This window comes from Drosophila biarmipes, chromosome 2L (genome assembly GCF_025231255.1).
Source record: "Drosophila biarmipes strain raj3 chromosome 2L, RU_DBia_V1.1, whole genome shotgun sequence".
In the NCBI taxonomy this organism is placed as follows: Eukaryota; Metazoa; Arthropoda; class Insecta; order Diptera; family Drosophilidae; genus Drosophila; species Drosophila biarmipes.
In genome coordinates, this window is record NC_066612.1 from 8,352,337 (window position 1) to 8,378,339 (window position 26,003).

A 26,003-nucleotide genomic window follows, 5' to 3' on the forward strand; every position below is an offset into this window, starting at 1 on the left:
CGAAGAAGAAGCAACGCATTGCATTTATTTTTGCTCTCGCTGCATTTTGCACTTTGAGCTTTTTTTCTGCATAAACCATTCAAAACTAGTTTAACTTAGTACTCCCGATATTATGCTCGCCTTGTTTACCGCGTGTGGCCATGGATAGTGCTTACTTTGCTCGGTTGGTTTTCCTTTCGTTCGTAGCGCCAAAATAAAAACTCTGGACCCTGGGCTAGAAAGAGACAGTTGCGCATTTCATCGGGACTCTCGAGATTATGTTGAGGCGCTCGCTAAAGGTCCTGATCGCCGTGGTGTTGAGTTTGATGTTCACCGTTTCGCTGGTCAAGATAGTGCTATTGATTTGGTCCTCGCATCCCACCGCCTCCCACGCCGCCCCGCCCCTCCCCTCCGTCGACGAATGGCTGGATTCGGAGAGCCTGTCGTCCTATAAGCAGCTATTCCGCGACAAAGGTGAGTCCTTAGGTAAAGATGATGTTGCCACACAGGCTGTCAGAGGGGGCCATTGCATGGGGTCTTATCGTAGGTTTGAGAGCGTTGCCTCTGGCTTTTGTTTATATTTTTAATTTGTTGTATTTGCTGGTGGGGTCGGCTCTCTACCCATCCCTTTCCTTCCCGCCCGCTGAAACTTTCGGTACTTTGTTGACGATTTGAGCTTTAAAAAGCTTTTTACACACGTGCCACGATTAAAACTTTGTATTTTCTGTCATGGGTATCACATACAACGAACTAAAACCCACTTCTTAAAAATGTTTTAACATTATGTTATTTTCTTAAAATTAAAAAAAAAAGTTATTTCCATCAGGTTCCACCGAGATTTGAACTCGGATCGCAGGATTCAGAGTCCTGAGTGCTAACCATTACACCATGGAACCGCGCTGATCTTCTGCTTTTCCAAACAGATCTAAAAATAGTGGTCCCAACCAGCAGACATAATTCAATATATTATTTGATTACTAACAATATTGGTCTTAAAGAAATGATTAAAAAAAATGAATAGCGCTTTATGAAAAAAAAAAGAAAACAAAAAAATCTGTAGTCCAGGTTCTACCGAGATTTGAACTCGGATCGCAGGATTCAGAGTCCTGAGTGCTAACCATTACACCATAGAACCTCTATGAGTGACGACAGCCAAGTGGCAGTTTTGCAATGAATGTGCCCAACTCAACGCACGAAGATCGTCGAAGAGAAAGTAGCTTACAGAAATTCCCATCTTTTTATAGGTGTGTTGGAGTTGTTATTGCCTTTTGTTGATTGGCAGAATGCCAAAAGATAATAGAACACAATGCCGTTGCTATGGCTGAAAAAACTTGATTAACGTGTCTTTGAACTCGAGGCGTTGGAATGGTTTAACCCCTTGTAACCCAACGTCAAAAACACATCAGTGCTCTACCTAACGTTGGTTTTCGGAATATCTTTTATCGTTATTATAGTGAAATTTTGTATTTATAAATTAACTTTTGCTTGCTTGTTTAAATTTGCATTTTATTAGCTAAGCTCCAGGTTCAAAAGGCAATTAGGGAAAAAAGTGTTATATACCGAATGTTTCTTAAAAATGATATAAGCTAATTGAGCACATGGTGCCGTGCCTAATGATAATGTAATTGTGACAAAGCGCGCAAACAAAAAACAACCTGCTGGATTTGGCTTGGGTGTGGGATTGAAAGGAGCAGCTCAGGATGCAGCGAAAGCTCCTTAGTCCGAATCTGGTGCTCGTTAAGTCTCGGCTCCTTTCGCAGGACACGAGCGTTTTCTGTGTCACTCGGCTTCGGTTTTCCTTTCGGAGTCTGGCTTTCGGTATAAAATCAATCGTAAATGTCCTTAAATGCTCAGTTTTGGTTTTACTTTGAGGCGCGCTGGTTTCACATTTCCAAACGCCTGGGAAACCGCCGCGTTTTTCCCCCGTTTTTCTTTGGTACAACAGCAAAAACAAATAACACAAAAAAAAATCACAAAGCAGAAACAGATAAAACCAATAACAAGCCTAATATAAATGGCCGAAAAACGCCAAAAGTTATGATTTGTTGTGTTACATCGCGTTCAGTTCTGGCTCATATTTCACATTACTTTTCCTTTTTCCACGCAAAAGTTGTCCAAACATTTCGTGACAACGAGGACAATACAGCCACGGAAAGGAGCCCTAACCTACATAGGGCAGCACGTGTTTTTGTTTGAAATCCACACCACTGAGGCACCCACTCGAAGCTAATGATCCATGGCTAATCTTCGCTAATACGCACTGGGCTGGGAGCCGAATTAATGCGGGCAGAAGGCAAATTTCGCGCCGTACAATTTTCCACATTTTGGCATATTAATTTTTTATTGTTGGTGTGAACGGGGGGCGAATTAACCCCCCTGCTTCGTCACACTTCAGTGCGCAGCTATTTTATAGGCCTCCAACCTCCATGAGGACCTGGCTCCGTTGTGTTTTCGGCTCGTGTGGTCCATTATCCTATCTAAATAAACCGACTGACTCATCTTCAGTTTGCTCACTGTGTGTGCACAGCGAAATGTTTCGCAATAAAGGCGAAAACAATTGTGAAACAAATATTTAAACAAGAATTATACCTTAAATTGGCTTTATTTAATACTATTAAATGTTTAGTTTCGATAAGACATTATATTTGAATTATTTAATATTTACTTTTCCAACTTTTAGAAAATGTTTGTGTATTTTTTAATGAAAAATTTATACTACCAAGAAAGAAAAAAACAAATTTTTTAAACATACCATTTATACCAATTCTATAAATCTCTTGTCATATCATTTTATATACTTGTGCCATCCCACATCAACTAAATTTTTGTTTAGGTTTTTATTTTTTCTTTATTTTTTTTTTATTTTTTTTTTTAATTTTTAGTTATGTTTTCTTTAATGCTTTAACTGTCATTGTATGTTAAAGTAGTGGGTTTTGGTTTGGGTCGTCCAGATCGCCTTGCTCATTAAGAATTAATTGCCAATTAATGTTGATGGCACTCGTCCCTGCAGATTCTCCTCTTCACGCACTTGACCATGCCCATGTCCACTCGCACTCTGGCTGTCGCACCTTCCATTTTCCACCATTTCCCCTCTCAATTTTCCTCTACACACGCGCTTAACCTTTAAATCGCATTTACTTTTGACCTGCATATTAATTAATGAGTTAACGGCACGAGAGGAAAAAGGGTCTTGTGCGGTCAATTATGCATAAAGTGGCATTTGGGGAATGATTTGTATAATGTATGTATGTATTAATGCTTGGGGTCAGCCCAGGCCTAAGTTGTCGAACCTGTTCTTACATAATGGCTGTGGAATTTTTAGAGAATTTAACAAAATACATCTTTAAAATACTATGTGAGTGCCAAGGTGCTATAATTAGTCGATTACGTTATCTGTTTAAACTAAAAAATAGATTAACCAGAGGCGAATATATTTCTGAGAAGCATCAAAAAAAAAGGAAACTTTCTCAGGTTCCACCGAGATTTGAACTCGGATCGCAGGATTCAGAGTCCTGAGTGCTAACCATTACACCATGGAACCGCGCTGATCGACCGCCGCAAAATCGCTCACTTCAATTTCCGCTGCCGAAAATAAAAACCACCGCCAAAGAAAGTGGATCGAGCTGAGATAGGCAAAAATAAAAGATTAAATCGCTGTAAAGCAAACATTTGCATATTTCCATGAAATGAAAATTGGTTGCCCAATCGAAGGGGGAAAAGCCGGAAGGAAGAGGCAAGAAAGTGGAGATTCGGAAGCATTTAGTTTGTGCGACAAAAGGAGGAAATAATTGTTTGGTAAACATTGACCAATGTCCGTCGGAGGCAGAGAAAGCAAACAAGAATATTTCCATTTCTTCGTTTGCGGGTCCGAAAACCGTTTTTGGGTTTCCTTTTCTTTTTTGTTTTATTCCGGCCTGCAAGGAAATTAAAAGGAAATTGCGCTTGTTTTGTCGGGAGAAGGGGATTCGTGGGCGGAGGGTGGGTTGTATGGTAGTCTGGAGCATGCGGCTGGGCAAATTAAAAGGTTTTTATACCCCAACTGAGAGCCTGCGGAGACTCGCAAGCAGTTAAAAATGACACAAGTGCCAGGAGACGGAAGACAAAAAATAAAAAAAATAAAAACCAAAACAGCAAGAGCAGCAACAAAAACACCAAGAAAGCAACAAACCTCGTAAGGCAGACAAAAACGACAAGGGCTACACATGTGCAAATAACAAGAGGCCTCATTGTGGGTCCCTCCCTCTCGCTCACACTCACTTTCTTTTCACTTTCTCCTCTCCCTGCCTCTGTCGTCCTCTCGCCCTCTAACACACCCTTTCGCTGTATCTCGCTGTCTCTTTCGCTGGGTGCTGTAACAGTTGCAACTGTTTTTGTTATGTAGGCCAAAGATGTCAGGGCGGAAACCCGCCTCTTTTCTGGTGCCATCCCTCTCGCACACACACTATCTACAGTGAAACCTCCATAAGAAAAACTTTCCTATTTTGTCCTTTATTATCGCGATCCATTCGGGATTGCTTGGATATAACTGAGTAACAATAGTAGGTTTTATTATAATAACCAACTTATTTGTTTTAATTTAATTTCGCTTATATAACAATAATTACAATAATTTTAAAAAATAATCAACTTGTAATCCACAAAAATGTTAATACAACGACGACCATCAATATATTGAATGAACTTGGAATTACTTTTAAATTCTAAAAATGTTGCTTATCTTTATTGGAACTTCAACTTTAAATTTAGTAAGAATAGAAAATATTTTTTTATCAGATTTTTTTGGACAGCCATATAGCTTAATTTTATAGAAAGTTTAGCTTTAAAGTATGCTTAGTCCCGAATCCGTAGTAGTTTTAGTTTCAGCTGGTTTCCAAGGACTTACCAAAATTATTTAACTTGTATAGGCTGCGCTTCCTTCCATGAAAAAGGGGTAAAATTTCGACCATTCTAAAAAAGAAATATTTAAATGCAGAATAATAGAGAATGCCTTCACAATACCATAGAGATATCAACCTTTGAAATCGGGATATAATTAACAAAGTTATGGATTTTGGAAGTTCAGTTTTGGGGTCCCATACTGAGATCCATGGGAATTACGGAAAATTCGAACATGAAAGAGGGCTAAAATTTCGACCATTCTAAAAAAGAAATATTTAAATGCAGGATAATAGAGAATGCCTCCACAATACCATAGAGATATCAACCTTTGAATTCGGGATATAATTAACAAAGTTATGGATTTTGGAAGTTCAGTTTTGGGTCCCATATGAAATCCATGGGAATTACGGAAAATTCGAACATGAAAGAGGGCTAAAATTTCGACCATTCTAAAAAAGAAATATTTAAATGCAGAATAATAGAGAATGCCTTCACAATACCATAGAGATATCAACCTCTGAAATCGGGATATAATTAACAAAGTTATGGATTTTGGAAGTTCAGTTTTGGGGTCCCATACTGAGATCCATGGGAATTACGGAAAATTCGAACATGAAAGAGGGGTAAAATTTCGACCATTCTAAAAAAGAAATATTTAAATGCAGAATAATAGAGAATGTCTCCACAAATTCATAGAGATATCAACCTCTGAAATCGGGATCCAATTAACAAAGTTATGGAGTTTGGAAGATCAGTTTTTGGGTCCCATATGAAATCCATGGGAATTACGGAAAATTCGAACATGAAAGAGGGCTAAAATTTCGACCATTCAAAAAAATAAATATTTAAATGCAGAATAATAGAGAATGCCTCCACAATACCATAGAGATATCAACCTTTGAAATCGGGATATAATTAACAAAGTTATGGATTTTGGAAGAAGGCATTCTTTATATCGAATTTACACTGTACCTATCTATTATGCGTCTCCTCAGCGCTGGCGGCGCTCTTCTGCGGTTAGTTATCATTATTGCCATGGCCCTCGACAGCATTTTGTGGCATATCCTCGTCGCAGCTTTTGTTTTTGTCGCATTTGTCAGCCACAATTATTATAATGCAGCAGCCAAGTTTCCCAACATCTCGTTTCGGCCCCAGTCGTCTCCTTCTTGGCCAAATTATCATATTGTTCGTTGCTTTTGTTGCGTCCTTGAATGAACAAACAAAGCGTGTGGGGAAAGCAAAAAAACATTTGCGCATTTCAACGCAAAAGATTATTTTCAACTTGCATAACAGCGGCAGAAAGTTACAAAAAGTGAGCAAGCCAAAGGAAATGGAAAACAGTTTAAAACTGACTTTATGGGTGGTGGAAAGGGGATATCTTATTTGGTGATACCCTGGACAAAATTACGATTACAAATAGAAGATAGCTTTTAAAATTGAATCAAGACAAGAACACTTTGGCTTTATTGGGCTAAAATTTGTTTAAAAAGGGTTAATTTCTTTTTTGTTTCAAATTTGTGAGGCCTACTTTTAGGCACTACCAATGAAAATATTTTTCTTTCATTTAGATACGTTTAATTATAACTTCTGTTTAAAATAAAAATACAGTTTTGTTTGGATCTTTCAGTGTCTTATATATTTGCTTAATATACCCCATATATCCGTGGTAACTTTGCCGCAGTCTCTCAGTCTCGTCGCATTTCACCGCGCTGCCTGAGTCCTTCTCCATCTGCGACTTTCCCTCAACTCATTCCTTAGACCCCTCCGAAAAGCCCCATCCCCTTTTCACCCTGCACTGGGCATTAACATAAAGTACGCATTTCGACCCGGCTTTGCACTAAAGAAATTTGTAGTCATAAAAGTTTCAGTATCATGCCTATATTTGGCTCCACTCATATCTTCGACCTGGAGAGCCCAAGAACCCCCCAGACTTATGACAAGTTATGGTTAGCATAGGCCTGACTTGTCCTTTTTTGTTGCTTGCCTCGTCTATTTTTTACTTGCTTTGTTTTTTGTTGGCCAACTCGTAAAACAACAAAATATGGCGTGAGCCAACATTTACTTTACACGCAAGGCAAAAGGCGGAAAAAGGAAGGGGAAATGGTAAATGAAGGGCAGATTGGACATGCACTAGGGAAAATCTAATTATTGAACTTTAAATCAGTTTCAAAAAAACTAATACTTAGTAGGGAAATATGTGAATCAATTTTAAATTTTGTACAGATTTTCTGTTTTTTTTTTTTGAACAAACAAAAAGTGAATATTAGGAGCTATAGCGATTATTAATCATTATCTTTTAAGACTTTGTAAAGTGGTTGTATATTCTGATTTGTAATTTAAAATATATATTATTATATCACCGATCAAATGATATTGGATTGTATCTAACAACATTGCATATTTTATAGTATAGAATCAATATTTTTTGGCAGTGTGCGGGCCATTTGATGACCCCAAAGCAAATGAACAGCTCACTTTCATTACAAATTCCGACAGTAAACACACACGAACGCAGACAAACAAATGCCAGACACACAGAGAAAGTTTTGTCAGCTCGCATTACCAGACATCTCGCACACAGGAGCAGCACTTTCACACACACACTTTCGCCAACAAGAACAAAAATGGCGCCATCAATGGCCACCTTTCCCACGATGATCATCATCGTCCTCATCGTCATCGGAGAAGCTGCCTTCGGTTGCCGTTACGAAATTATTGACTTCTGTGGGCCAAAAGGGGGATGCCGCATAATTCCCGCTCACGTTTTTGCCCCACTGTCAATGTCGAGAGTGCCATCAATAAATATTGGTGCTGTCCATGCTTGGTCAGGGGTTTTTCCTTTCGGGCCCACGAATCAAGATGGGTGACTTCTGCACATCGATGTGGCAGCCATCGACAGGATTTGATTGCCCGCTGGAAATGGGAAAAGGGATTATAGCAAAGATAGCCGGGACTCAGATGGGAGATAGTTGAAGATACTTTAAAGAACAATCAAAATGAAGTCTTCCCGGTTTTAGGGGTATTCAAGTGAAGGACTCCAAGAATTCCCCTATAATCTGACACATTTTCGTAAAATTTTATAAATATAAGGTTTATTAAAGTAAGATAGATAAAAAGATAGATAGATTGAAAGATAAGTACATAAACAAAAAGATAGACGATAGATAGATAGAGAAGTATATAGAAAGACTTATGGATGGATAGAAAGATAGATAGATAGATAAATAGAGATATAAATAGATAGACTAATGAAAAGATATATGGATAGATATATACGTGGGTGGATAGATAGATAGATATAAACGTGGATGGATAGATAGATATATATATACGTCAATAGATAAATAGATAGGAAGATAGATAGGTGAATAAACGAAGTATTTCCGAAGCCATTTAAGTTTCTGATAATTTATTGAGAACATTTGAAACACTTATCTTTTGAATTCAATTTATTTTCCTGAAAGTTTGACCATCTTATCTGTTTTTGTCCTGTCGACTGCAAACTTGCTTGTTTATTATCCCTGTCGAGATGGCACGCGCAAATCGTTTGTAGTTTTTATTGAGCTGTTCTCAGCAATTTCTCTTTAGAGAGAGCCCCAGCCCCCTTTCTCCATTTTCTCCACTTTCTCCCCTCACGTCTCACACACTTGACTGTAATTGAGTCTCAGCTGTGTAAATAAACATCGCGTAGCTATATAAAAAAAAGGAGAAAATAAGGAGAACAGCACACGCAATGTGCTGAGCTAACTTGGGTGGATTCGAGGGATATGTATACTAGATCTGGAATAGTTGTCCTTGCCAGGTCAACAGCAAGGAGCTTTTGTCTCTGATCCACTGAAAAAACAGCGAAATTCCTATCTTAGCTTAGTGTATCTGAAAGTTTTTGGATAATAGAAACTACTCCATTTTTAAGGGTACAGTCTTAGAAGGAAAGCAATAATTTTCGATTAGATGGGATTTTTTTACCATAAACAAATAATTATTTATTTATTAATTTCTTTCCGTGTCCCTGTCTTTGTTGCTCCTTGCACTTTCAATTTAATGACAGCAATTTGAGGCAGACCAAGGGGTCTTCGGGGAGGTTGAGTGTTTACAATGCCATCAAACGCTCCTAGTTTTGCCTCGCTTTTCACCCACTTTTCCCCCTTTTACCCAAGGATGTAGATCGATGGTGTTGTTGTTTCGCTGCCACTGTCATTTGGCACTTGCCACTTGAAAATGTGTTTAAAATTAAGACTGCGGGTGGTAGAAGAGGGGCGGGCTTTTCCTGCCAGCTAATGGCGGTCATGAGGCTCTGGATTAGAGGAGGCAACTGGGCAGGGGAAATAGAGAATAAACTTTCATTTTGATTTAAGCTTTTGGCAAGTTTCATATATTTTCTTGGCAGACAAAGAGCGAAAATTACTGCAAAATTAGAGGGGAAAATGCGGAAAAGAGGAAAAACGAGAAAGGAAACTCGTAAAAACTATAATGAAGCTTACAGTGCGATTCGTAAAAGGAAAATAAGTGGGATTTGGGAAATAAAAATATTTAAATAGGGATGAACTACAATAAGAAAAATTAACTTTTGTGCTTCCTGATTTTTAAAACACTCAAATACTTAAATCATTTCACATATAATATATCATATTTAAACAATTTTCTGTACCTTTACTCTTATAACCTTGCAGTTTTGTGCCGAAGTGTATTGCCTAATTTCGCTTCTGCCAACTTTAATTCTTTAGTTTCCCATGCAAAAAGAATTGGGCTATTCATTCCATTCCATTATAAATTTTCAACTTGTTCCTTACAATTTGCGTTCCTCTTTTTGTGTTGAGTGATTTTGTATTTTTTTTCAATAAAACTTTTTTCGAACTTTTAAAGTGTGTATATCTGTGTATAGAGTTTTGTTAGCACGGGCCACGCCCCCGCCTCCGTCAGCTGCCGGCGGTCGTTAGTAATCCGCAGCTATGCATGAAATATGTCAAAACTTTCCGGGCGAAACTTTTTTAATAAATTAAAATTTACGAAATAACAAAAAAAAACAAAAGCAGCCGTAGCAAAAAATCGAAAAAGGCCGTGGCCAACATGACTTAGCCATTAAGTTGCGAACCAACCAGAAATATCCAAAAAGGTGAATTAATTGCAGCGTTGAGTGCAAAAGGAAGTGAGATCACAATGTGGTCGCCCGAATCGGAAATAAATTCCATTGCCATGGCCACCACAATGCGCCACTCGCAGTCCTCGTCCTCAGGTGAGTTGGGTGTTACAAAGTGGGATGGCTTGAGCCGCCTGTGCCAGGTGCATCAAATTCAAATTAGGTTTCTTTATTTGACGTTGGCTAATGCGGCGTATGCGCAATATGGCGCTCACTCTCAAGTGCTTCCGTTTCCGCTTCCCCCAGGCAGAGCAAACGGTGCACAGGAAATAAAGCTCTCGAATAGCAAACACATTTTTAAACAAATAAGAATGTGACTAAATTAAAACATTAAATATAAAATAAAAATTTTTTTAACAAGGGTAAATTCAACAATAAAATTGATAAATGGTCCCAGCCCACCGGATTGTTAACGATTAAATGTATCTCCCAAAAGCAGGATACATAGTATTTTAAATAGTTGTTAATTATAATAATAAACCTTCTTGGTAAATTTTTCTCAAAAGAAGGTATTATTTGTAGATAAATTCATTTTCATTCACTTAAAAACAATTTCATTGATAATCTTAGTTAGATAGATTCCTTTATATTATAATCTTAGTAATATTTTTCTTTGTGAGCCTGGTAAATAACCAGCTCAACCTTCGCTTTGAGCCACATGTGCAATCGGGTTTGTTTTTCCTACGCCTAATTAAAACAAAAGTCAAGTGCGGTTCCAGCTGGTTTTTTCCCATTCGTGGCTTGGCCCGATATCGCTTGCATGCCAGTGACATAACCCCCTTTAGACCTCCTGAAAGCCAGTCCAAAATGCAAAACGCAAATGGCCAGCAAAGTGCTCTTATGCACGTAATGTGTAAGCGGTTTTCGGGGTGGGAAAAGGCCTAAGTCTGGCCGCAGTTATAGACAGGCAAATTGAAATGGCAAAGAGCAAGCCAAATGATGCAACATCTGCAGTGTTTGGCCAAGGAAAACTCGAAGCCAATTGCAGGTCATCAAAGAAATTTAAGGAATTAAAAGTCCTACTGATTATAGTTTTAAAATCAATAATGTAAGCAACGAATTTAAATCGAAAAAAATACTATAAAAGCGAGGCAGCATTGTGGCCAACGGATAAGCCTTGAATCCTCATTAATGACGGCTTTCAGCCTGATGCCTGGCGACTGATAGGATTAATTGGCGTTTTTTAATTCCATTTTATCGACTGACAAGGAATGATTGCATTAATGCAGTTCCAATATTTTCCTTTCCTGCAATAAAGCGGTGTCAAAGTGTGTCATTGCGGGTTGAAAAGCTGGAAAATCATGCTTTACTGTTGTGTGTTTAAGCTGATTTGACTTTTTTAACGCAGCTTTTAAACTGAACTAAAATGGTTGAAGTACTAAATTAAAAAACAAAACAAAACAGCTGAGAGATTAAATATATATACAATTGATAGACAGTTGGGTATGTGTTGCTGAATATATTTAACTGCTAAATACTTTGTCATTTAATAATTCCAGAAATTCGTATGGAAGGATTATTTGCAATTAAACGATAAATTTAGTTTTGTTTTTATAATCCATACCCAGGCAAGCATTTAGATATTCCAAAGTGAATTTATATCCTGAGCCCCTCTGATTTATTAGCACAAATTCCGCTCACCTTAAAAACTTTTGATGTGAAATATGGGCAATGAGTAAATTATCTCCCGCATAAACCAATCCCACGCAGGACCTTCAGCGAGTGCACACAGATACACACGCACACACCTGCAGTGATAGCCTCACACACACACGCACTGGAATACAAACCCAAAACTCCAATTGGCAAATGCCAAAGTGTTGCAGCTTCGTTCGTGTAAATTTGTTTATGCGAATTTTCATGTTGCCAGTGCGCGAAAGAGAGGGCCGATGAGGCCGAGAAAGCGAGAGGGCGATATCCTGCTAATGTATGCATGTGTGCGAGCGTAGGCAAGTAAATATTCCATGTTCAACCTGCGTTTTCCGAATTTCCATACCCTCGTGCAGGGCTTAACAATTGCGAGCAGGTGCTTGGCTTCCACACGGGGAAACCTTTAGACCCCACTGGAATTCATGAATAAAATCTGACTTGGCTTAGTTTCGTGTCTGTATTAGGGGGTCTTATAGATACTCCTGGAAAAATGGAAAGCAAAGTATTATAAAACTGCTTAACCATAAAACGCCAGTTATTTTCCTTTAACAAATAATGAAATATTAAAGAAAGCGTTTCTATCATAGGTAACTTTACATGAATTTTATTCAACAAAGCAAGTAACAAACTAAAAGTTGAAATTATTGGTAATCCAAAATACTGGGTTTTAACATAGTAAATGAAGATTTGGAAATGGATGGAGTTTCTTATGTAAAATAATATGAAATATTAACATATGTTGATTAAGAAATATTTTCTATAACAAATAAATTATAAATAAGAGTTAAAACTATTTTAAATCTAAAATAACTATACGAAATCATAAAGATAAGCTGTTATTTCTTGGCTCATACCTACCCCCATCAATAGTGTTTTCATTTAACAAATATACCATCCTCAAGGGTATTTGCATGGCCAACACCTGCACTTGGCGCTTCCGATTGCCAACCCTCCTGTGTTTTACCTTTCGGGCCATTAATTGCCGGGGCCCCAGAGAAAGGCTCTCCATTGCAGCTCGCTGCAGTCCGTGCTGATGGCAGTTGGCAAATGTGTTCTGCCATATATACACAGGTTTATATATATATGTATACAGGTAACGCTCTTCTAAACCGGTTCACTTTGCGGTTTCAGCCCCGGAAAACCCCCTCGTCCACTAAGTGCAACATTAATACTTTGGCATTATGGTTTTAACCCAATTTGGCTTCCCTTTACCCAGTTAGATGCAGCCAAAGCAAAAAATAATCCGAAAAAAATCGAGGAGCAGAGGTAAAAGTTGCAGGCTCATGTCAGTGGATTTTTCACTGCTTTTCAGTGGGCGTGTCGATGGGATTTTCCACCCCCGCGCATCCTGTTAATCTGTGTGTGTGTGTGTGTGTGTGTGAGCCAGTGTGTTAGCATTAAAGTTGCAAATTGCTTTTTGTGGATTTTCACGTATAAGGTCGCGGGAAAATGCAGTTTTCCGCCTGCCAGCTAGAAACAAAAAGACGGGGTGCTTAATTAAATTGCCCGAAACAGACCAAAAATCAAATAACGAAACTATGGAAACTACGATTATGGTATGTGGGTGGAGGGGCGAGCAACTTTTGATTAAGTTCAGGCCTGGTTGGGCCTTAAATTAATGAATAAATAATGGAATTTATGCCGTCCTGCTCGGCTGTCTGTCTGCCGAAACGGAAGTAGGTTAAGGGTTTTTCCGTGGGTGTTCGCCTGCAGTTGTTTACATAACAACTGGGCAAATGCATATTTATCGCATAAATTTGCGTTGACAACCAGAGCTGCAATGACTTTTAATTCACCAATCGAATTGCATTTGAATTTGCATTTTATTCGAGTGTGCCTGAAATTATGTCATGAAATTCTGATTTAATGTGAAGAGATATGACAGTGAATTTGTCGAGGACTAGATAAGTTTGAAAGTATTTAACTACATTTCAAAAGGCAACTTATTTAGGCTAACAATTTTGTAAATTCAACTCATCAACACCCAATAACAAAAGTGAAACTAAATTTGTTATAATAGAAAAATTCCATTTATTTTCATCACTCTGCTATAGAATATTTATGGCCAACCAATAATTGGTTTCTCTTTAAATTTATTTTCACGAAATCGAATTTTAATTACTATCGAAAATGGCATTTCCATTCCGAAAAACGTTTTGCTCTCCTTGGTAAAGCGCTCACTTAATTCGAAATCGATAAATTGCAAAAATGCAATCGCAATTCTTGTCTGGAAAATTTCAAGAATTTATTTCACTTTTCCCTGTCATTCCTGAGTGTGAATAATGCTCTCCTCGCTGATGATTTGTCCACTTTTCCTCTGCATTTGTGGTTTTTTAATGCAGCCAAAGCACCCGCAGTGCCAAATGTTGCCAGGATCCTGGCCCCTTCCACCTCCATTGGCAACAGCTGCTGCTGCCAAGGGGCACTCAAATTAAGCGACATTTAATGTCACACCGTCTTGATGAGGGGGTGCCAAAAGGGGTTGTGGTTAGAGGGGTTTCTGGGGTTGGGGACTGCCGTACCCCCAGATGCAAGTGAGGGACGAACATCTGTTTGCCTTCAAAGTTGTGCCATGCGGCTTGTGCGGGCTGCCCGCATGCAAAGGATACAAGTTTGCATCCTTGCCGCAAAAATGTAAAGCAGCCAAAAAAGGGAAAGAGACGAACGAAAAGGGGTGGGGTGGGGGTGGCGGAAAAGGAGACAAAGGTGAGCTATGCAGACAGGTGCAACAGCTGAGGTGGCTTCACCGATGGCCAAAGGAAGCTGCAAGTCAGAGGTGCAAGGTGAGGCAAGATGTCTGGCTTTATCCTTTACGGCTTTTAAAGAGCACTAAGAAAAAATTTTTAAACAGAAGAAAGTAATAACTACTTTGAACTAGGGTTGCTTCTTTGGATAATAATTTAGAGTTCAAAAACTACTTTGAAAACCCCAATATAATATTAAAAAAAGCAATCTTAAGCTCAACCGCATTTTTGCTACTAACTTGTTATTAGACGACATATTTAGTATAAATCTATTTCCTAATATCCAATTATTTGTTAATTTTTTATTAAAATAAAAGTAAAGGGAAATTGTGTTTTGAGAAACGATTTCTTTAAGACTTATTGAATTAACCTAAAATCTTTAAACAAGAAATGTAAAATCTTGTTACTGTGTAACAATTTTCCCCCTTCCACCTGATAGTTTTCCCCCTGCCCTCTCAGCTTTTCCTTGCCTTTTCCTGCCTGGTTTTTTTCTTGTCGCCTGCCAACGAGGCAGTCATCTACAGTCTGAAATTCTCGGCTGTGGCATCATTTGCAGGCAATTGCCAAGGCAACACCTTTCGCCCCTCACCTGTGCCGTTTTTCCCAATGCCTGCCCTCAAATGTGAGTGTTTAAAAATTTTATTGCAAGGCTCATTTTGTCTGTCCAGGCTTAGGTAAACTGCACCTTAGGGCGGGCCCAAAAAGGGCAGGGGAACTAGGTGATGATGGCTTCTATTCCTGCACTTCCGCTGTCACTTTCTCCGGGCCTGTCCTCTTATCCTGACTTGTCTCTCCGAAGCCATCTCTCCCCGGAGGCCAAGGCTCGGCAGATTTCTGTGTGTGTTTGCCCAAATGTTTTTCCAAATAAATGAAATTGTTCTCTGGCAGGAGAAAGTTGGGTATTGTCTAGGCGGGGATACATTTAGAGATACAAGCCAGATTTGGGACAGATTTTATGGGGTTTGCCCTAGGTGTTTGCCCATTGCCTAAAGGCTATCAAAACTTGAAATTTAAATAGAATAAATATATTTTTGGCTTTATATTTACATTTAGCACTTATTTTTAGCACTTTTATTTGATTTTATTTAATGCTATCTTAGAGTTAGAACTATAAGCTTAAATAGGTTTAAGAGCTATAGCAGCGAGGGTCTTTTAGATAAATTAAAATTAAATATAATATAATGTATAATTCATATTATAATAATAAAATATAATAATATTTAAATCCTTATTTATGGTAATTGTAAACATGGGAATTTCAAATAATCAAGAAAAGGTTAAACAAATCTAGATCTTTCTCATGATTATATTTATCAACTATATTTATCTAACTGCATTTGTGGAGCATATACAAGTATTTTGACTACAGATTCTGCCAAAATTGCGAAATTTATATTGAAAGCAGCCAGCGGGGAGGTGAGATGGAGGCTGCAGGAATCCCGCGGAAGGGGAATCCCCATAAAGGGGGGAGAGGCGAGCACAGCTTGCCGTAAGGACACTTGGGAGCCAACACGGAGAAAAACCTAGTGAAAGAGAGGGATATACAAAAAGTGAGAGAGATGACTGTTTTCGTTTGTGTGCCTACATTGCGTATACGTAATTTGCCGAGACTGTTGCCAAAGTGGCATTTGAATTTATGCCGCCACTTGAGGCAAGTGTGGCAAGCCCAGGGTGAGTGCTCCTGCATTCGTACGAGTTTCCTTACTCATTTATATATGTAGTACACATATATATGGGGACATGGGTGGATGAGTGTTCTTGCTGCAAAGCGAAGCGTGCGCTTTATTTTAAATTAAATATGCAAATACTCGTATCCCTCGCACCCACGTTTTTCGCTTCCGCCAGTTGTTTCCTTGCTGGGCTTGTCTGCTGCAGACAGGCAACATAAATTATTGTAAGCAGATGAAATATTTGTGGATGAATTTGTTGCAGCTGTCGAGTGCAGCCAGCGGACATTGTTCACTCGCCCGGTTGCTCGGTGGCTGGTTGAGTATTTTCCGAGTAAAACTTTAAGCTGCACTCAGCACATATTTCTTCCGAAGTTCTTAGTAAAAAAATAAAATGGAAACCATTTCTGAATCAAAACTAAAAGTTTATAATTGCAAAAAAAAAAAACTGAAATATAAATATAAAAAAGTTTAAGAATTATTTTGCATTTTTAAATTTGACAAGACTTAAAGTCTGATATAAGAATAATTTTTGATTTTTATTAAAATGTGTTAATTTATTCAAAATTCCTTTAAAATATTGTATTTCATATTTCAAGATTATATGAATACTTTAAAGTGCACTCAGAACGAAAGAAGAATAAAAGCGGGCAACGGGGAGACACGGGAACCCACACAGGATGTCCTCGGTGGAAGATGAAGCTGGCAATTTTATCATTTTTCACTTTGGTAAACAAACACAAAAGGAGCAAAGGGGGTTAAGGAAAATATTGCGGCTTTTGTTGTGGCAACCTTAATCGTCCCCTCCGCCCGTTCAGACCCCCCTGAAACCCCCTGTACCCCTATGCGATCGAATGTCATTCAAATTGTAATTTCTGCAGGCTCCATCGTCAGAGAACAATCGATAAAAAAGGATAAAGCAAAGGGCACAACAATGCAGGGATAACAATGGAGCAGAAGCACAAAAAAAGAGAGAAAATGCGGGGGAAAACAGGAATTTCCAGGAGAAAAGCGGAGGAAAAGCGAGGGCAGACAGTGAAAAGCAAACAATAAACAGCAAAATCATTCCATGCATCCCCCTTAAAAAAGCTGCCATTGTGCAACAACAGCACGTTTCGAAATTGTAAAATCAATTTTAAGAGGAACGGAAAACATTACATTCTTTGTAACATGAGAGGGGAACTTAAACTTATTTACGAGTGTTTCAAGAAGCCACTTTAAAAAGATTGATAAGTTCAGAGTACTTAGATACTTTAAGAAGTCATTGAATATTTTAAAATATATATAGTGATCTTTATTGCTGTGTTGTTATAAACTTAAATCATAAATCTAGGTTTCCCTAAATTAGCCTTAGCAAAACTTCTTAAGAAACTTACTTTAACTTTAATTAATAAATTCGCTTTTAAAGGAGATCGCTTTATCCATTTGGCACTGTACTGTAAGCTGGGGACATTAAATTTCCTGGCCTAAAGCAGCCCTTGGCTAATAGGCCAAGTTGGCTCGTTCTGCAAACATTTGCCCAGCACTTTGGCGGGGCTTTGCTTTCGCCTTTGCCATTCTACCATTCAGCCATCCTTGTGCTAATGAGCGAACAAAAGGACTGCTGAAATCCCCATTAATACAGGCACAATTCGAAATTCAGCAGGTCTTTTTAGAGTTCTTTGTCAAAATTAACAGAAGAAAAGTAACATTTCCGGTTGCCATATGGGTCAGATGCAATGCACACCCGAGGATGCCGCTCTGAGGCCGGATTTGATACTGATCCGTAGCTATGTTACCTATAAGGGATTTTCCCACGACACCTATGATATATCCATGATAGTGAACAACATCAAGGTTGGAGGGGTGATAAGGTCGACGAGTGGCAAGAGTTTTCCCACTTGCGAAGTTAAATTGTGTTTCGGTGAAGCCATGGGTAAGAATTGAGCTTGGGGTTTTTTATTTGAAGTAAAACATACCTTTTGACTTAAAGAAAATGTTTGCCTTCCATACTTAAGCAATTTCTTAATATACTCCCTACTTGAAAATTGAGCATTGATTTCCTCCCATCATGACAACAATTATTTTGTACTCAATAGTGTACACAAAAATATTTTGTCACTCCATTGCTGACATTTTGTGTACAAGCTGGAAATGAAATTATTCCGCCCCATAAACTCGATTAATTATGGATAACCATCAGCAGGCAAGACGGCAAAAAGACATCAAGCATACGCCTAGTTGTCCGTGTGTCATAAGTAATTGATTTGGTATGGAAATAGGCTTATTTATAATTTATTAATTCCTTGGGCTTACCCAAAATATAATGAAAACAATCGACTGAATTGATAATACTTAAGTGTGAATATTCCAGTTGAAGCTTAGGCCGAGGCACACTAAATTGAATTTCTTGGCATTTATAGAATTATATCCCTTTCTAAGCTCTTTTAATTACTTTTATTTCGAAGTCATTAAGTAAGTTTTGCTAAGGGAATTATCCTCGTCTCTATTTTGTCCCTTTTGAGTGCTCGAAGTCACTCGGGGCATTTATTTACCTGCCTTCCCCCAGCGTTTCAGCTTCAACTGTCAAAAGTCGGCCTCATCAGTCATTGCTGCCCTGCGCCCCTCGAAGCTTTCACTTGACATTTATCATCATCATCATCATGCCCGCTCCCATTTCCATGCCCATTCCCATCGTCTATATCATCATCATCCTCATCATCCTTGCACGTCGCGCTTTAACCTTCAGAAGGCATTTTCATTTAGCGTCCTTCCTCCTCGGCTTTTGTTTGTCAGCTCGCCACTTTTGTGACTTTTCCAGCTTTTCCCCCTTTTTCACCGACCCCCCCCCCCCCCATTTTCACCCTGTCGTTGGCCCTTAATTAAAAACGATTAGTAATTCCTGTTCAGCCATCGGGCCAAAGGTCGTTTGGTGCAGCGCCATTAAATATGCAGTGGAAATACTTTAATTATACAAACAACCAGGGATTAGGACAGGGCGGTGGTGGGGAAGGACAAACTGAGAGTTCCATGGAAAGTAACTTCTCATTGTTGGCACTTTGGACTTTTCAGGCATTTTTCTGCCTTCGAAAATATACGTATTCCTATCGCCTTGGCCCAATCAAACGGAAGTTGTTCGTTTCGCGCGAAATATGAACAAGTTAGGAATTCTGGGGATTGCGGGTTGGAAGTACGAAAGAAATTGGTAACGAAATGAATTCGTTTTCGAATGTCAGGCACGCAAACTTTGCCTACCATCGACCTCCTCCACAAATATTCTATTATTTGTACTTTTTTGCCGCGCGGTGTGGTGGTTTAAGAGGGGCTTTTCCGCCCCCTGAAAACCACAATTGGTCTGGGTTTCGTTTGCACGTTACTCGTTTTGCGGTTTAGCATGGTCTCCAGTTTTTTTTCGTCGTTTTGCTGCGGTCCCTGGACGAAACTAAGATGGGTTTTCGCCTCTGGCTTAGCTGGATTTGTGGTGCGTTGGGGGAACCGGGCTTAAGTGCACTTCACCGAGGTTAACTAGCCGGGATGTCTGACTTTTCCAGGGGTTAATTTGGGTTTACCATCGGCAGAGGTCCTTCTATTTTTTATTTCCCATTTTTCCCATAAATTCATTACAGTCTTTTGGCATAGCTATCTCTTGGAATTACCACAAAATGTACTCTTATTTATGTCTTTTCATTTCCTTTGACCATGCCATTAATTCCGTTTTTACCAAATAATATATTACCTTTATTAATGTGTTTCCTATCTTCCGGTTTGAAAAATTTCAATGTATTTATGCGAACACTTATTTATAAATTATGGAAAGGTCAATTTGTATGATTATTAAGATTTACCTTCTGGAAACTCCTCATTAAACTTGTTTCCCTAGAATTTTATCGCTGAAAATGGCTTCAAGTTTTTTCATGAATATTTTAACTATAATTTCCTATTGCTCCGGGGCAGTTGCACTTGTTTTTCCTGAAAGTTACTTAGCATATTAAATTCACCCACTGCGCTTTCCGTCCTCCCATTATTCATGCCTCCTCGGAGTTCTCCTTCTCCTTCTTTGTCTTTGTCACCCACTTAACTTTTTACATGGTGAAAAGTCAGAGTTACAGCACCAACTGAAATACAATAATGGCAAATGAAAGTGGTTCGCCGAGTTGAGTCGGCAACTACAGGGTTAAGCTTTCAAGGAACCCAAAATTGGGGGTTAGGCAGGGAACGTTGTGCGATAGTGGGGAACCCCTTGTTTTCGATTACAGGCAGCGATAAGCGACAAACAACGCATTAAGTGTCGTTTTCTCTGGCTATTTTCGGTTTGGCATTGGCTTAAGTCATAAAAAATTGAAATGTAATTGATTGGAAGTTTGTTGGGGGGCAGAAAAAGAGGAGGGAATTGCGGCATTGACGTAGTCGCCTGGCCAAATTAGTTGGCCTGTTATTCTAGACGCCATCGGAAGTCGTTGAGCCCGAACTTATTCTGACGGATGGAGAGCCTCGACGTTGATGATGACATTGGCAAACAGTTGACATGACGGCAAAGTTGCCCAAACTTTAACCATTAAACTCAATTACCAAAAAAGTTGTTTCCCATTTAACAGGCGCCGCCATATTTTTTTCTCGCTGATTTACTCGGTTGGAAAACTATCTTGATATGTACATAAATTACGTCTAAAGAAATCCCAATTTTCCAATTTATTAGATGCGATAATAAGCAGTGTGATTGGTGACTACTTATCTCTGAAGATTAAATAAGTAAAGATGATTATAATTTAATTAAGTAAATGTAACCTTCGGAAATCCAACCTTGTCTTTGGGTATATTAAGATAAAAGTATAAATTCTTAAAAAATATTATTACATTTAAACTTCATATTTTAGCTGCATTAATTAAATTCTGTATTAACCACAAAATATTTGTCCATCATTTCAGGAATCTCCTCCTTGTCGAGCTGTGGCGATCCCGAGCGTCTGCCGGAGCTGCCGCCATTGGACGAGCAGCGTCTGCAGAGGGCCGCATTGCATCTGCAGCAGAAGCTGATCCTTCGCGAGTGGTTGAGGGATCATAGACTGCAGCACCACTACCAAAGATTGCTGGCCGTGGAGGTTGCCTCGCTGGAGGACGTCTACTGGCTGGAGGACTCGCGGGCCAGCAAGATCCTCGGCAAGGACTGGCAGCTGTGGTCGGGGGCGCGACAGAACCTGCCCACCTCCAAGGCCCAATTGGACGCCCTAAAGGCGCAGCTCTGGTCGACGGTGGTCAAGAGCAGCCAGCACCAGGACGCTTGGACATGGGGTGGTATGCTGGTCGTATCCGTCTCAGTTGCCGGCCTCGTCACCCTGGCTGCCATGACGCAGCCCTCCCTGGCCCCAGAGGTAGGCATTTGAAAGATTTGCATCTAAGCATGATTAGTTATTAACCTTCCCCTCCAGGCCCGTCACTCCCTGCTGCAGTACGTCACCGGAAAGTATCTGCTGCCCGCCAACTGCAAGGTTCAGTGGGACTGGAAGGATCCCGCCAGCGTGGGCGGCACCATGTGCTTCGTGGTGCGCTTCTTCCAGCGCAACGGCCAGCCCTATCCCATCTGTGATACGGACCAGTTCTTCGTCGAGGTCACCGAGGGCACTCGCAAGGTGGTCACCATCAGCGAACTGGGCTCCTCCACCGATCCCAACAACGCCAACATCGCCAAGGTCAAGTTCACGGTCCGAACTGCGGGTCAGTACAAGATTTCCGTGCTCATTGGAGCCAGTCACATTGCCGGATCGCCCTTCCTGCGATCCTTTCTGCCGGGAGCCATCGATGCCAGGCGATCGAGGTTCATTCGGCCAGCCAGCACGGTTATTTGCTGTGCAGGAGCACCCACTCTGATGCACATCGAACCCAGGGATGAGTTCGGAAACTCGTGCCTGTTCGATCAGAACCAATCGGATGAGGCTCTGCAGGTGAGGGAATAAAATAAACTTCCTTGACAGGAACTTGATTCCTTGACAGGAACTTTATTTTTATCTTAACCCTACTGTATCTTCTTCTTATATTTCTAGGGCTACCAAGTGGCAATCTACGACCTGCATGGCGTTCCGGTAGAGAAGCTGCAGCATGCGATTGTCTTCGCCTATGACAGGGTCAACTCCCGGGTCTCAGTGACGGCTCTCTTCCCAGAGCCCACTTGTCTGAGGGCCGTGATCAGCTATCGGGATCAGCAGTTGCCCAATGGTGACTTTGACATCATAGTGCTGAGCAGTAAGTGTTCTCTAAAATCTTTTAAAAATATATATTAATTTCGGACCCCTTTTTAGGCAGCGACACCACCTTGGTGCACAAGAACATAGCCTCGCGGAAGCACAACATCTGCTATGAGGCGAAACTGCTGAGCATCTTTGGAGTCTCCAAGAACAAGCCGAGGAAGGTGCTCTGCTATGTGGGACCCAAACAGGTGAGTGGACAACTCTCGAACACCATGTGGTATTGGGTGAAATGTGAGGGCTCAGAACTCGTTAATATTCCAGGTGACCATCAAGGAGATGATCCTCAAGTTCATCCCCAAGAGGATTGCCACCTTCCGGCTATGTCCTTCGACCAAATTCCACTTCCTGCCCCAGTTGGTGTCCCAGCTGCATGGCCCTGTCTTTATCATCGACGACGGAGCCCAGCCCAAGATCGAGTTGGCCTCCAAGGATCGGAATATCATCGCTGCCACCTTTACACACTTCCTGCTGAAGAACATTGGCGGATCAGAGACTTTCAAGGATAAGCAGGATTTCTTCTACCACGAGGTGCGCAAGTTCCACGCCAGCTATTATCACGAGAAGATGGCCCTGAAGGTGCAGCGGGAGAAGATCCTGGAGAGCAGCATGAAGGCGGTGAAGGGATTCTCGGTGTCCGATTGGTGTGGCAACTTCGAGGTCACCTTCCAGGGCGAACAGGGCATCGACTGGGGTGGCCTGAGGAGGGAATGGTTCGAGCTGGTCTGCAGCTCCCTCTTCGATGCCCGCGGAGGACTCTTCTGCACCTTCCACGACAAGCATCAGGCTCTGGTCCATCCGAATCCCACGCGGCCTGCCCATCTGAAGTTAAAGCACTTTGAGTTCGCCGGCAAGATGGTGGGCAAGTGTCTGTTCGAGAGCGCTCTGGGAGGAAGCTATCGCCAGCTGGTCAGGGCCAGATTCAGTCGCTCCTTTTTGGCACAACTCATTGGACTAAGAGTGCACTATAAGGTGGGTGATAAAAGGAAAATTTATAAATATATTGTATTAAATTGGTTTCCCTCTTTTTAATTTCCCAGTACTTCGAGCAAGATGACCCCGACCTCTACCTGTCCAAGATCAAGTACATCCTGGACACTGATCTGGATGCCACGGACACTTTGGAGCTGTACTTCGTGGAGGAGATGTACGATGCCAGCAGTGGACAGCTGAGCAAGACCATCGAACTGATTCCCAACGGGTCCAAGACTCGGGTTACGAATGCCACCAAGAACCAGTACCTGGACTCCTTGGCCCAGCAGCGTCTGTGCAACAGTGTCAAGGATGAGGTGGACAGTTTCCTGAAGGGTCTGAACTCCATCATACCCGATAATCTTCTCAGCATTTTCGATGAGAACGAACTGGAGGTGAGTGGGAATGTTGATATAAGACAAATGCAAATACCTGCTATTATATCATTTGATTTTTGGCTAGCAATTTAATTGAAGTTAATTAAAAGTTACCCCCTAAACAAATACTTTCCCTTCTGCAGCTGCTAATGTGCGGAACTGGGGAATATTCCATCAGTGACTTCAAGTCGCACCACATCGCCAACGGCAATTCGGCGGAGTTTCGCCGGGTTTTGGCTTGGTTTTGGGCCGGCGTGAGCAACTTCAGCCAGACGGAAATGGCCCGGCTGCTGCAGTTCACCACGGGATGCTCCCAGCTGCCGCCGGGGGGATTCCAGGAGCTGAATCCCCAGTTCCAGATAACGGCGGCCCCGACCTTTGGCAACTTGCCAACGGCGCACACCTGGTGGGTGGAGGTTTTTCCCAATGGAAAATTATTTGCTTTTAATCTTACCCCTCGCTAAAAACGAAACTTTTTCGATTACAGCTTCAACCAGCTGTGTCTGCCGGACTACGAGAGCTACGAGCAGTTTGAGAAGTCGCTGCTTCTGGCCATCAGCGAGGGCAGCGAGGGATTCGGCATGGTCTAGATACATACTTAGGATATATGATATAGGATAATGGATATTGGAGGAGGGCGGGGCCATAGCCCGCGATTTTCGTCTGCTACGCTACTGTGTTCCTTTTTGTGCGCTTTAAATGTCAAGCCTAGCAACTAAGTGACCTAGTCCGTAAGCCAGCCTAGTGATAACTTGCAATTAAATTCAGTCCCTGGCTAGAGATATTATTACTCCTATCCCTCGGCGGGAGAGACCCCTAAGCAATAATAATCACGGATTAGCCGGCGTAGCGAGTGTAGGTATAGTAATCGAGTAAAGATGCAAATTAAAACCGAGTATATATCATCATCAAAAGGAATGTGATAATTGTATTATAGACTAATGCAACCTAAGCGTAATTGAAAACTTTTAAACTACCTATCGGTAAAGCAATTTAGGTAATTAGGTAGGATATGTGTGTTCCGGTCCGCATTTTTAATGTCGCTGATAAACATAAAAATCTTGTCAGCGACACCAAAAATGCTACACAGAACATACATATCCTACTTACTTAAGCAACCAATAAAACCAAAAAACTACTCTAGTTAATTGTTAGTTGCGCTGTGTAAAGAAAAACCCTTAGGAAAACCAACAAGTTTTTGTAGCATACTGTACTTAAATTTAATTGTAAACGTTAGAATGTCAAAACATTCACAGAGAGCAATGTTTATATGCATTTCTTCTAGTTGAAAACGAAATATATGGCCAAATTGTGGCACAACTCGAACTCGAACTCGAATACAATCCCAAATCCTTCTCCCTCGCTGTGCTCTCCTATAAGCAATATGTGGAAGCAAATGTTGAATCGTAGTTTTTAAATGTTGTTAAATCGCAAAGCAAAAATCAAAGGTGTCATACAATTTAAAATTTAGTAAATGTAATGGAATTGTAGTTGTTGAGGGAACTCTAAAAAGCTTATATATCAATGGGTTTGCGGAAGGTTGGTTCAAATGGTTGAAATAATAAAACTCTACTGTTTAGAACGGAAATGCTGGTTTTTATTTTTAAAATTAACATTGGGAGACCTGCTTAAAGTAATTTATTTAAAAAAATTGCTCATGTTTTTCACTTATATAATTTACCAATTATCTTAGTGATAAATTGCACCTGCTTTAATTTACCTATCTAGAAACCGGTGCCATCAGCGTTGTACAACTTTCTTTACAAGGTCCCCGGAGGTCACCTGCAGAAACTCGACTTCGAGGAGAGCCAATGAACTCAAGGAGGGTTACGCAACCACAAAAGTGCCGATGAACAGCGTAACTTCTGTTGGCTGTACATCGGTTTGGGGTCTTTGATGACCAGATACATAATGTGGTCGCCCAGTGAGAGTTGGGAGGAGCGTGAGTGACAAATTACTAGGTGGCCAATCAACAATTTCTAGCCGTCCACACGCGTGCTCGTCCCGTCAAGTGTGCCCCAATGTGTGTGCATTGGCATTTAAACAATTATTAGCAACTAATTAGAGTATGGATCGCACGGAAGGGCCGAGTGCGGTCGAAGGAGAAAGTGGACTTTGCCTAGAAGTGTGCACCGAAACTGTCACTTTCTAGAGGGGCACGCGCGCCCAAAACCGAATCTCTCCGGGCAGGGTCACAAGCAGCATCTTCGTGGGCTGTTGGGTAATATCTTTGGGGAGGCAGAGATGAAAGTGAAGGGCAAGAACCAGAAGAAAGTCAGAAAAGAAAAGTCTTCGACCCCAAGGTTAAACGAAGGCTAAAGGTAGAGAACGATTTCTGAGTAATATTATTTCGAGAATGTTAATTTAAATACTATTTATAG

General features: G+C 40.6%; 1 protein-coding gene and 3 non-coding genes across 8 annotated transcripts; 1 reads left to right on the forward strand and 3 right to left on the reverse strand.

Annotated features, from left to right (window-relative positions):
• Positions 1-25,210, forward strand: LOC108032673 (apoptosis-resistant E3 ubiquitin protein ligase 1). Of its 5 annotated transcripts, XM_017106641.3 has the most exons (10): positions 1,833-1,915; positions 9,740-10,090; positions 20,961-21,403; positions 21,461-21,973; positions 22,073-22,271; positions 22,328-22,464; positions 22,520-23,245; positions 23,314-23,640; positions 23,766-24,028; positions 24,110-25,210. In XM_017106641.3, the coding sequence occupies exons 2-10, from the start codon at positions 10,015-10,017 to the stop codon at positions 24,210-24,212; spliced, it is 2,787 nt and encodes a 928-aa protein (XP_016962130.1). In that variant the 5' UTR covers positions 1,833-1,915; positions 9,740-10,014; the 3' UTR covers positions 24,213-25,210. The 5 variants fall into 5 exon arrangements, with proteins under 5 accessions (XP_016962125.1, XP_016962127.1, XP_016962130.1 ...); XM_017106636.3 differs by lacking the exons at positions 1,833-1,915; positions 9,740-10,090 and adding an exon at positions 1-453; XM_017106638.3 differs by lacking the exons at positions 1,833-1,915; positions 9,740-10,090 and adding an exon at positions 1-453 and having other exon boundaries at positions 22,538-23,245.
• Positions 804-875, reverse strand: Trnaq-cug (transfer RNA glutamine (anticodon CUG)). The gene has a single exon. It is a non-coding gene; the product is annotated as a tRNA-Gln (tRNA).
• Trnaq-cug (transfer RNA glutamine (anticodon CUG)) lies at positions 1,043-1,114 on the reverse strand. Its single transcript has one exon. It is a non-coding gene; the product is annotated as a tRNA-Gln (tRNA).
• Positions 3,449-3,520, reverse strand: Trnaq-cug (transfer RNA glutamine (anticodon CUG)). The gene has a single exon. It is a non-coding gene; the product is annotated as a tRNA-Gln (tRNA).
• Positions 25,211-26,003: the final 793 nt, after the last annotated feature.